The sequence below is a fragment of the Chlamydotis macqueenii genome, chromosome 6, assembly GCF_036417535.1.
Source record: "Chlamydotis macqueenii isolate bChlMac1 chromosome 6, bChlMac1.mat, whole genome shotgun sequence".
In the NCBI taxonomy this organism is placed as follows: Eukaryota; Metazoa; Chordata; class Aves; order Otidiformes; family Otididae; genus Chlamydotis; species Chlamydotis macqueenii.
Window position 1 is genome coordinate 12377131 of NC_141561.1, and position 13116 is coordinate 12390246.

The window sequence follows — 13116 nt, forward strand, 5'->3', positions numbered from 1 at the left end:
TCATGGTGGGACTTTTGTCCACAGAAGACAAGAATCCTCACAGGCCTGGCTAGCTAAAAGGTACAGACTGTGCATTTGACTTGGCATTTTCAGTTCAGTCTCTGGTGAGTCAGCAAAGAGAGTCAACTTCTGTTTCAGATGTTCATCAAAATTAGATGCATCTGCTTCTGTGGCTGATCTGGGTACCTGCAGGTGAAACTCGCGGAGAGTTTAGGGATGCTTTCTCTGCTCCCTCCTGTGTTCTCTCGTGAATGCTAGTGAAAACAGTTGTCCTGAATCTTGCACTGTCTGTGCTGGCACAAGCGGCTGGTGTAGATATGTAACTGTAAGGATAATTTTAAAAAATTACCTCCAGGTGTGGAGGAGGCAGATTGAATGATGGTTGAACAATGACAAAGGAGTGTTTTTCCCATCAGACTGTAGAAGCCAAGATACAGCTTGCTTTCCTATCTGAAAAAAGGGATTATACTGATCAGAATGCCATAGGAAGCTGCAAGTGATGCATGAGCACTCACCTTATCTTCCTCAGGATGGGAGATTCTGTGACAGCTGCAGGGCTTGTCTCAGTAAACAATGGATCACAATACTTAAACACTCTGCAGCATCCTTAAGAAAACAAGAAAGCTCTGGTTTTGCCAGCAGTGGGGGTGTGTGTGGCACTGGTTAGCCGAGTTTCAGAAGGTGGCAGTGGGGCACAGGGGCACAGGGCTATGGCTGCATGACACCGTGTAGTGCCCTGTAGGGTAGCAGGCAAGGTTTTTGAGGAGAGTTGTTGAGGAGGGGAGGCGACGTTAGGATAGTGTTTGCCCCAGTTGATAGCCTGCTGAGGAAAGCCAAATTCATTCTTTCAATAAAGTCATGTGCTGTGTAGACTCACACTTTTGATTCTATCTCAGGCATGGCAAATGGACACATTCATGACTCATGGACATGCACCCGTATCCTACAATCTTGCAACAACTATGGTGTCTCCTCTTGCTCTTAATCAGCCATTGCAGTGAGGATCTGCAATGCTGTATGTTGAGTCACCATCCCTGGAAGTAATAAAAGACATGTAGATGTGGCACTTTGGGTTATGGTTTAGTGGTGGACTTAGCAGTGTTAGGTTTATGGTAGGACTCTATGATCTTACAATCTTTTCCAAACTAAATGATTCCATGATTCTATGATTCTGTGATTCTATGGTTCTATGTTGGTCAGAGTTTGAGGTCTTGTGGGGGTCTGAGCAATAGGACCCATGCTGAAGAGGGAAGAGCCTCTCTCATGTTACATGACTTCTTTCTCAATCCCCCAGCCTGAGGCCTGGAGACTCACTGAGTGGAAGTCTCTTGGCTCTCCCCTGGGTTAGGTTGTGACTGAGTTTCTGCCCGCCCTTCACCCTGTGCAAAAAGGAACCCAAGTGAAACAGAGACTGGGCCAAGACTGGCCTCTCTGGTGGAGTAGAAATGCTGAAGAACTGTAGAAATGTACAGAATTGGGAGTGTGACTCACAGTCCTTTTATCTCCTTCCTTGAGGAGCCCCCAGGACAACTTAACAGCGCACTGTCCCACACTGGGAGTGATCACTAGTTCATGCTTATTATCTGGTATTTTCCTTATCTAGGATTGAATCCCTGGATTCTTCCTGATAGACTGGTGTGTTTTGCCAGCTGCTCCATATTAATAATAAAAAAGTAAATAAACAAGCAGTCATAATTGTACTTTTGTAAAATTTAGGTTTGGACTAAGTTATTTTTTCTCCATATTGAAACAATTTAGCAACACTTGTTTTGAAGAAATTATTAAAATTTAGGAAACAAAGCATCAAGATGCTTGATATGCATTAGCAATAGCTAGTGCCTCCTGTACAGTGCATGCTTTACAGATAATTAGGCCTTGATGTACTAGCCAGTATCCCTAAACTCATTTAAGAATTGGAAGCACTGGGACACTAAATAGTTTCATGGTTTGCCCAAGACAGAGAGGACTCCAGTGTGAGTGTCATTTGGCACTTGAGATGATGTCTACATCTCCCGATGTCATTTCTCACTTGAGATGGAAGAAACTTAGCAAGGTCAGTTCAAGGAGGAGCTGTAGGCAGAGAGGGGAGAGGCACAAAATCATCTAGATTTGACATAACTTTAAATTCTAACATGTCTAGGTTACTATGATTATTGTGATTCCTATGGCTCGGTGAAGGTACAGCCTAAGTCTTTGGTTCTTTTTTTTCCCTTCAGGCTGGTAAAGGGCAGAGCCTTTTCTTCCATCTCCTTCCTTTTCTTGGTTGCTGAGAGATGGGACTATTCCTTCTTTCACAATACTAAGAGAGAAAAAGTCTTATTCTTTCTTCTTCCAGTCATCCATCTTGGACAGACTGGAGAGGGACATTAGCAACTCTTGCTTCTTGGATCTCATTGAAAGGGAATGGCTTGCTGCAAGCAGCTCTCACAGTGACTCTCAGGCCACTCATGGGTTAGCTCATTGTTTCTCTCATTTGAGGAGGAGTTTCACAGTTGTCCAAGATGAGAAGAATTGATTGAGTGGGCAGGAAATAAGGTAGAAACGTGGATGGAAGGTGAAGACTGCTAGAAAAGAAAGCAGGAGCGGGAGGAGAGGTGAATGTGGAGTCAGAGGGTGTGGTGGTTTAGCCCGGATCACCACACAGTTTCTTATTCACCCTCCCCCTACCCAGTGGGATGGGGGAGAGAAATTGGGAAGAAAGGAAAACTCGTGGGTTGAGATAAAAACAGTTTACTAAAAATACTAAAAACTACAAAGCTAACAGGATATAAGGATATTAATATATACAAAATATACAAAATTAACAATGTACAATTTCTCACCACCCGTTGTCCGAATGACCGACGCAGCCCGTCCTGAGCAGTGATCACAGGAACAACACCGAGCAGCAAGCAAAGGAGGAGAGCAAGCTAGCAAGGTAGAGGGAACGATGCCAGCAAGCAAGAGAGAAGAAAAGGATGCCAAGGGTGCCCGAACGGATACCCGACAAGAATGTCCGAAAAGAAAAGGAATACCAGAAAATGATGCCCCCTCCCATGGGCAACCCCCACTTATATACTGAGCATGACGTTTATGGCATGGAATACTCTCTTTGACCAGTTTGGATCAATTATTCTGTCTGTCTTTCGCCCAGCTTTCCGCATCTGCACGTTAACGAGACTTAGAAAGCCAGACAGTGTCCTTGGTCTCATTAACAACAACTCGTATCATCAGAATGTTTTTATCAACATTCTTCACACACAAAATCCAAAATACACTTGCTACTGAGAAGAAAATTAACTCCATCCCTGCTGAAACCAGGACAGAGGGGTAAAGTGAGTGAAACCATCAAAATGAGACAGCTGGAACAATATCCAAGTTGGATTTGGGTATTGAGGGGAGTGAGAAGGAAACTGCTGGTTTGGTCCATTTTGTAGGAGAGGGTGTACTCTGCCAACAGCCTTCTGAGTCCTCATAACTGTGAGTGGAAAGCAGAGATTTAAGAAGGCAATGAAGCTAGAAATTGCAGCAGTGGGGATGAGGACATATTTAATGTACAATTAAAGATTTCAATGGATCGGGTTAAAGAAAGAAAGAATACCAGTAAGGAGGTGGAGGTGGTGATAGGAAGACAAGACAGCAGGGTGATATGTATGAGTAGGAGGACTTTTGGGGTAAAGCCAGCTTGAGTTTTTTGGCCTCATGAGTAAAGTTGAGCTCTGTATGCTGACACATTTGTTTGCTCAGCTTTGCCCGCGCAACAAAAGATTTCTCCTTCCCCTGATAAATTTGCTGAATTGTGGAGTGGTTTTGTGTTGTGAAGGCTACTTTTACATCTCAGCACGGGGTAGGAGTCAAAGTTATTTTCCAAAGACTATTGCACTAACCTGTGGTGTGACCTACAACAGAGAGCTAAAATTTAAAATGAGGCTGATATTAAAATATGATTCATTGTCAGTCTAATAAAGATAACACTGTAAGTAGACTTTAACTTCTGTGCATCCTTGTACGTGTTCACACTTGCTGCATTTGAGAAGACACGTGGTAGCATGGTAGTAATTAGCCTTCTGATCTTGGGTACAGCCTTATTTGCTTTATCTCTGATGGGTTCTGATCAGTGGCCCACACAGAATGGAAACTGTGGTTTCAGTCTTAGCAGGCAACTGTCTAGTTAATGAAAAATGCTCTGAATACTGAGGATAATTAAAGCAGAGGATGGTCTGAGATAGTAGGTCTGATTCTGAAAAAGGGACATTTCATTAGTCTACACCAAGAAGACAGCCTGAGACCTTACCTTATGTTACAAAGCGATTTGTGTCTGTTGGTCATTGTTGGGATCCAACACTAAGAGTCCTCCAGGCTAGTGGGTGGTAAGTGGCTGAGTACTTGCAAACTGGAGTATCTGCCAGTTGCTAAACATGTTTTTCCCTGTGCCAGGGCTGGAGCAAACCAAAAGAGAAGGAGATTGTATAGTTCAGAAGTCATGGCTGTCATCTGGGCCTCCCCATGAATGCTGACATATTCACACACAGTAATTAAACAGACCATGAACTAGTAGGCTGAGTTAAGGGAACTCATAAGAGACTGTAACGAGGCAGTGAGGGAAGTACTCAATGTGTGGCCAAGTTAACACTGCACAAAAGTAGGTCTGAAAGTCTGCAGAACAGGTATTTATTTATTCCCATTGAGTTTGGCAGGCCCTCACTGGTATATGGATGCTCTATTTCATTGCACAAGCCTTTACTGTTGAGTCAGCTTATTTTACAGGGACTTTATGAAATGTATGTGGTTTACGTTATATTTTCTGGAATGGGGTCCTCGAATCTTCTTGTTCAACTTTCCTATCTTCCTCCCTTAAGGTCTTTTTATTATATTTTTTAATATACCCTTATTTTGCACAAAGAATTCTTGGTCCTGTTCAGTTTAGCTTCTTTTCCTCCAGACTAGGAAATCCATGCTGATCATTATTCTGGAAGAGATGTTCTTAACTAACACAGTGGTTAGCCATGCTCCGTGCACCCAGCCGTGGCTTTGCAATTTCAAGGCACGGGCATTTAACCTCTCTGCTCTTGTGAGGTGCTTGCTGGATGCACAAAGCTGTTACAGCCTGCTGGAGATGGGAGATACAAGTGGGCTCAAGCGTGATGAAGCAGTAAACGCTGTCCTTCGGACGAGCAAGTCTCAACTCAGTGTTTACATATTTCTTTCCTCCAAAACACACAGTATAAGGGTGAGCTGGGGAGCAGCTGGTTTTGAGGAGATGAAGGCTGAAGTACTACCAGGTTTACCACGTCTTTAGAAGCTGATCCAAAACCCATCAAGCTGAGTGGAAAACTGCCAATGATTTGAAGAGCCTCTGGATCAGGCCCTTAAACCCAGCTTTTGCAATTTGACACGCCATCCTTTGTGCAGCTGACTAATCCTTGTCCCAGTCCATACCCTCAGGAAGTGGGTGCAGAGCAGCGTGCTAGCAGGCTTTAGGGACCACCCTCCGGAATGGCAGAGGGCCTCTTCTCACCTTTTCTTATGCGCACGTAAAAGCCTGAGCACAGCTGTGTCTGCAGACTTACATTTCCTGTGAAGCTTTGCCTTCTTCACAGCTGGATACCTGAACCACCTTGAGCTGTGGCTTGCAGAGCTTTAGAGGCTCTGAATCAGATGTCTGGCAATGGACGGTGTTGGAAACTATTAAACTTTTGTTCATTGGTCCTCATGCGGAGGAAGTGAGAGCATGGATCTTTAACCCCCTGGAAATGATTAGAGATGAGAAGCACAAAGGAGGCCTTGATGAACATTTTGCCCCTAAGCCATGTGATCCCTTGCTTTCCAGCTCCTGCTGCCGACATGCAAAGCCAGGGCCTTGGTTTTTAATTTTTCATACTGTTTTTAAACAGATACTTTTGCAAATGTAAACATGCCCCAGCACTGAACGTTTCCAGCCAAATTAAAGAGTCAGCACTGGAAAAATTAGCCTTCTGAGAAAGGTCAAATACAAGCAAACTGTGGAGTTCATTGGGTCCATATGTGCAAACTTCAGCTAATACGTGATAGACCCACGGCAGCACTTACCTTGCAGAACTGAGCTAGCTTCAAAATGAAAGGCTGGAACTGTCCTTACGGATGCCTGTGGTCTGTGCGGTAGATTTGAACGTATTGAATGAAAAAAGACCCATGTCCTGACTCTTGGTTGCATTTCCATTCCACTTTATCCCTTCTCTCTTAACAGGAAGCAAGAAGGTTGGGAAGGAAAATGTGCCGTTTGGCATTAATTCTGACAACTCACATTCAGACGTTCTTAGCTGGGACCATGCTGGGTTTAATAATCTCCAACTACATGCCTATAAAAGCTTAATTTTGCTATGAGGATGCATGCCTTGCAGCCTTTAATTTAATAACCAGGAAGGGTTTCTGTATAAGTTGTACCACCTGCAGTAGTAATAGAAATCAAGACACTGCCCGTTATTTCTTGGGCTTGATTGACGTTTCAGCCAACACATAAAGATTCAAGCCTCCTACTGCCTTTAATTTTTTTTAAATTATTTTTACCTGTAATTTATCAGAGCTTGCCATTAAAAGGAAGAACCGATGAGTGTACCTCTCTCAAGTGAGGAACTTTTCCTTAGAGCAGTAGGTGAAGAAATATTCTTCCTACCACTGCACTGTAATAGTGGAAAGAGTTGGTAGGAAAGGAGGTAAAATGACAAGAGAAATTATGGCCTAAAAGCGGGTTTCTTAAAAGATATCATCATTATATAGCGATCCCCTAATCCCACCCCCGTCAGCCAACAGAAATGCCAGGAGATCTGCAGCACGTCAGCCAGCTAACCTGCCTGAAAGGTGTTATTGTTGCTGGTTCCTCTGCTTGGCTCAGAAATGTCTCTGCAGCTAAAAAGCTACAGGGAAAGAAGACAGAGCCCCGTTAGTTAGGAGAATGCCAGAGGTGAAACTGCCGTGCCTCCCTGGTGCTAGTACATCATTAAGGGTCCCAGAGGAGTGTAGGAGGTGGAGATGCTTGAAGGTTAGATGGGCTGAGTTATTCCTTAGCTCATGCCTTTTCAGTGAAGAGCAGAGGAGGTACACGTGTTGTGTGTGGTTATGCAGTGTGACAGGAATGCTGAGAAGGGCTGGCAGCCTCCAGCTCCTGGTGACAGGGTTTTGCAAGGATGGAGGTCTCATTGTTGGAGAGGCCTTGACAGTGTCCAGTTAGGCAGGGCATGGGACCAGGCCTGGTGGTATCCAGCTCCATGGTGAGGGGGCTTAGGAGCTGTTACGAAACTTGGTGATGTTCAGGGCAGAGGCTCCTTGACAAGGTTCTGCTTTGGAAAGGGAGGCAGGGTAAGTGGAGTATAGCAACTTTTATATGTGTTTTCTTAATATTTTGATAACTGAAGGGCTTGATTAGGTTTCTTCCATCCCTGGAGGGAAAAGGGACTTGAAATTGCTCAACAAATATCCCTACATCAGACGTTTTAAATGGTCACACATATGTAATCCTACAACGCATGCCAAGATGCCAAAGGCCTTGATGAGATTCTTCATCAGCATTGTCATCTCACCCTGTGGAAAGGGGAACTAATGCCTACAACAAAACATTCAAATCTGGCTGTCTTCAGTGAGACTTCTCAGTTTATCCTTGGGGATATAAAATGACAATGGAGCATGTTTTTTTCAGAGCTCTTTTGAACTGATCTGAACTGCGTCATTATTGTTATGAGTCATCAGGTCATCGGCCTGTGTATTGGTATCCTGTCGGCGTGAGGCCAAAAGATATTACCTTCCATGTTGAGCCTCCAGGGTCCTCAACATCCAGCCCTTGAAAGAGGCAGGGTTACTTGTCAACAGGTCGCAGAGATACTGATATACTGATTTGGTCTCATTTGTGCCTGGCTCCCTCAGATATTTGGTATTCTCCATGTATTTGACAACCAGAGTAGTTAACACTTGGAACAGATTCCCAAGAGAAGTCCTCACAGTAAAGCTGGATGACTTTCTGAAAGATACATACAAATCTGTGCCCAGTTATTTTGTGCAGTAAAGGCGTAAGGTGAGAGGTTGGAATTCTGTGATACACACCAGGTCAAAGCTGGTAACTGTACTGAAAACTGGGATTGTGTGAATGTTCTAGCATCATGCCTGAGAGTACCCTAAAAACAGTAATTCAGCTTTTTCTTAAAAATCTGAGAGAGAATGTAAAACCTGAAAGAGAAGGTAAAACCTGTCATTGGAACAGCCAGGTCCTGAGTGCAGATCACTCCTACTCTGACTTGGTTTTCTGCTGACCCCACCGTCTCTGTCTGGAGGGCAGCAGTTTCCCCTGGCTCAGTGCTGAGGGCACGCTGTGGAGATGTTACGGCAGGCAGCCTGGTCCCTTTACACCACTTAACCCTGGCCCTGAGGACGGTTTGCTAGTTGTAACAGATGTAAAATTGAGCTGCTGTTGTCTCTGAAACCAATGCTGGCACTCCTTCTTGGATGTGAAAATAACTGCTGAGACAGCCCCTTGTTTATGTGCAGGTTTTGCACATTCTGGGGAGAATCAGAATAAATAGAAACTCTTTAAATAGATTATTAATTGGCCTTCCTGTGACAGACAACTGGGTAGGAAACCCAGTAATGGATGTCCAGGTGAACTCACTGCTTCTTGAACAGCTTTATTTTTTTTCTGCTTTCTCATTTTCGTTGCAGATCTGAAGCCCTGGGTGTCAAATTTCACCTATCCAGGTGTGCGTGACTTTTCTCAGCTTGCACTGGATGCCAACAGGAACCAGCTCATTGTGGGAGCAAGGTAAAGATAATCTCCTAATTAGTCCAAGGTTGCTGCTCAGGCTCTTTCCCTTCAGGTTCTGGCTTCAGAGGAGAGTGTGTTTCCACTCTGGCCAGTCTGCCTCTCAAAAAGAAATCTATAATTTATTTAGAGGGATTGAGTCTCCTAATATAATTGCAAAGAAGAGAAAATTACTAGATTTTTTTTTTTAAAAGATAAAATAAAAATGATTGGTTAGTGAAGCAGAATGCTGGCATCTCCCTTGGCACAGTGAATGTTATAGGAGTTACAGCAAATCATTCCACACCATCCCTCTGCCAGCACAGAATTTGACTTTATGGTTTATTAGCCATGGCTAGACTTTCCCTCTGTACCAGGTTCATCCACACACCTTAGTGTAAGTTGTGTTGAGACTTTGTAAGTGTAAATGGTTGCTTTCTTATCTCTTCTGTTAGAATTCACTCCACAACTGTTCTCTTAATCTCACTGATAAAGCCAGATCCTCATTTAATGCATTTTGGTGCAACTTTGTTGTTCCGGCCCATTCTATATAATTAGCATATATTTTCCTTTATTTTTAAACATCATTTTTATGTAGAATGCCATAAGAGGAGGGTAGAAACACACAGTATGAGCATAGTCAAGCTCTAACAAATTTAGAGCTGCCTTTCTAACAGGGCAAAGAACTATGGTTCAGTGAAATAACACACATCAGGAGTGGTTGAATCATGAGCCCCAGAAGCAACTATTTTTTATTGCATAATAAATAGATAAGACAACCCCCAAAAGAAAAGACTAAGCATGGCCTAATAAATCAGTTTAAGTAAGTATAACATGCAGAATCAGATAACATCGTGGTAGCAGTTTGTGCTATTAACGAAAATGGAGGAAGAGACTGCTTTCTTCCCAGGTTATTCAGTGTTAGAAGACAGGGAGGTGAGGAGCAGAGCTGGATGCAAACAAGAGAAAAGAGCAAGACGTGTAGCAGAGGGAGAGTTTTCTCATCCACAGAGACGACTGAAGTGTGATTTAATGTACATTTTCTGTGTGTATTTGTGCAGTAAATAATAATATTTACCTTCCTGTAGCTGTTGAAATTGCTAGAGGCCCTCGTACTTTTCATACAGAAACATTTTACTTTTCAAGCCACAGCTTTACCTGTGCTGAAATCTTTAACCAGCAATTATTAATATTTATTACCTCAGAACGGCATTGCTTTGGGGACAGCCGTGAACAGTGCCTTCTGCCAGGCATTGCACAAACACAGACACGTCACTCTGAGGAATTTATGGTTTACATAATTCAGCTGCATGCCAGATTTCCCCAAGCGCAGACGCTGCTAGCACTGACACGCTTCATCCCTACTCAAACCCCAGCAACACGTCCTGGAGGGAGTCTCCGTCTCTACAAGAGTTTGTACAAGTGCAGTTTGAACCCAAGCTACAGTATCATTATAAACAGAGGAACGACAGCAAATTTGGCTTCCTGCTGGAAGAACAATATAGTGCAGTGTATTGCCTGATGAGGAAGCAGTGACAAATATTTACAGAATTTGCTTGGAAAAGTCAGTTTTCATGAAGCACTACCCACCTGACTGAGAGACTGAAAGTTTTGATGGTGCTACATGGCTCTGCTGAGCAACTCTTGATGGAGTTAATAGAGATGTCATTTCCCAGGGTGGTTTTTTCAGGCTGGATACAGGCTGTGGGAAAAGTGAGGAGTGCTGAGCCCTTTTCCTCTTTACCATCCCATTTCCACTCTGTGCAATGTGACAGGGAGAGGTGCATGGATATGGGGCGGGGGGGGGCACTGGATGGGGTCCTTGGTGCTGCACAGCTCCAGGCGCGCTGACCTTCTGGAGCTGTGCCAGAGAAATGCAAATGGGAAGTAAAGCCTTTTCTGTTCCCTCCTTCCCTGATAAATCCACACCTTGTTCTGGACTATTTTTAGGGGTGATTTTTTTGAGTCATTAGTTGCTCGTGCACCATCTGCTTGAATTTGCAAATGAAACAATACCTCAAAGAGATAGGAGCTGTCTCTATCCATCTCTACAGGGTGTAATTTATGAAACCTAAATTTAAATGTTAACCATGCTTAAATGTGCTACTGTAGATCATCTTAGTAGTAACACCAGCTATTCTGGGGTTGTGGAAGGAATTTGGGATCAGGCTGGAGTTTATAAGTACTCCCACTTCTCAATTTCCTGGTTAACATCATTCTCGTAGATGATAGCGTTATAAATTATTTCAGACTAGTTCTTTCTGTGTCTATTTAAAAGCAGTATGACCTCACCACAGCATCTCTTTGGCTTAGTTCATCCTGTGTTTCAAAGCCTCACAGAAAAAGAGAAGATCCTGGGGCTCACGAGGGCTTTTGGTTTCAGGAATTGGACACAGCGTGACTGAAACTGTAAGAGGTATTGAGGGCATGCCATGCAGACAGGGAGCTCATGATTTTTAAGCTTTATCCTTATCTAAGAGCCCTCCCCAAATGACTGGTGCTGTCTGAGTGCAAACCAGAGGAGTTTGATAACTCCACTACACCAAACACTTGCCAAGTCAAAATCCCAGAAACAAATGAATTGGTTTCAAAAGCCCACCACGGTTTCTAAGCAACGTATTTACTTGTCACATCATTTGTAAAATCCAAACACTTGCAAGTAAGGATATGAATAGTTTAGAACATTGTAAATCTCATACTACCCATATTATAAGCCACATTTCATTAAGTATAAAAACACACATTTTAAAAATTCATAACCTTCATTTTGGCTCATAGTTGGCATGTTTTGTTTTTGTTTTAAATGTAGTGTTAGTATTTTAATGTACTGTTTTTCTTCTGTGAATGAGTGATTGTTTTGAAATATTAGCTGTTTTTTTCAGCCTGTGAGCGCATACTATTTGAGCTTATTTTAATGGGAAGAAAAACAATTTTCTAGACCTTATTATTACTGAGAAAAAACTTGAAAATATGATCGGAACAGCTCAAAAACCAAGATGTATATCCCCTCGTGTTAAAAAAAACTGATGATTTTGGGAACTTGAATCGTGCTTTTTCTGTGCTAGCTATCAGCAATGCCATTTTGTCCAATTGTCCTGCTTTTTTTGCAAAACACTTTCTTCTTCTCATCAAGACTAAGCCTTGAATTTTTCAGACCTGAGAAACCTTCCAAGTCAAAGACAATAAAGGAGCTGAAATGGAAACTGATTGCAGCCTTGACTATGTAGAAACTTCCATCCCTCTCTAATAGCATGATCTGGAATGCTTATTGTCTTTACTTTCAATCTCTTTCCCATTATTAGATTTCAAATTTAACTCTGCTATACAGTATTCCTAGTGAGCGGTTTGCTATTATTAACTGAGGATCTATTTGCTCTACCTAAACACCTGAAATCAAAGAGTAATGGTGAGGAAATGTGAGGAAATGTGTGGCAGTTTCTCATAGATTAGTGTCACGTAATGAGCTATAGTTTTGAATTATAGATATAAGTTGCATATATGCTGCCACGGCAGAAGAACCACCGAGGAGATTATTCTGGTAGCAGAACAAAGGCTAGGAGACTGGGACGCTGCTCTTTTGTCAGTAATACAGCTGGTGAATGGACTGGGAAGAACAGCTTGAATGAGCTGCTGTATAATAAATAGTTTAACAGCAGAGATAGGCTGAATTTCCTAACTCAATGGACAAGCAAAAGACACCTGTGTTAAAAACTGGTGACTTAAAAGATGCAACTGTTTGAATTGATGGTATTGGCTTGCTGTAGTTCAGGGTCAGATCTAGATACAGTCAGTAGCTATGGAGAGCAGCAGCCTGCCTGGCATCCAGACAGCCGCAGACCCTTTGCCTATGCTGGCATGCCCGTGCTGTGATGGGGATGCCAGAGGTGATGGTGGTTGTGCAGGAGAAAGCCAGCTCGACTGACCAGTGTTCTTCCTTTGCCCTTTCCCTTCCCTCCTTCACTTCCCCATCTGCAGCAGAGACATGCTGGGCTTTTCCCATCCCCATGGCAGTGATTTCACCTGTGTGTTGGAGAAGCAGTGCTCTGCTCTCTCGCCTGTGCTGTAGGCAGGGTGCCCAGTCCCTGGGGAGGATGGGCTTTGTGGAGGCACTACATCATGTTGCTGTGACATCCCACCTCCTCAAGGGGCCTTCCTCCTTGAGACTATCTCATTACTGGCTGGTCAGAGATAGGAGCCAGAGAGGAAATGATGAAATGAAAGACTCTGCTTAGAGTCAACCTAGAAAGCGTGCTTCAGAAGAGCTCCCTGTTGAGGAGAACATAAAAGGTTTAAAGTAGGATGGTTGAGACACCATATGACAATCTGGCTCAACAGCAAGCTGAAGGGAAACAGCTTGGACAACAGGAGGATGG

The 13116-nt window shown here is 43.3% G+C and overlaps 1 protein-coding gene across 1 annotated transcript in view; it reads left to right on the top strand.

The window, feature by feature from the left end:
- The window catches only part of SEMA5B (semaphorin 5B), a 200455-nt gene that overhangs the window by 67566 nt on the left and 119773 nt on the right, over window positions 1-13116 (top strand). Inside the window, exon 4 of the mRNA XM_086750938.1 lies at window positions 8665-8764. Coding sequence (XP_086607064.1) covers window positions 8665-8764 — 100 coding nt within the window. The remainder of the gene's footprint in view (window positions 1-8664; window positions 8765-13116) is intronic.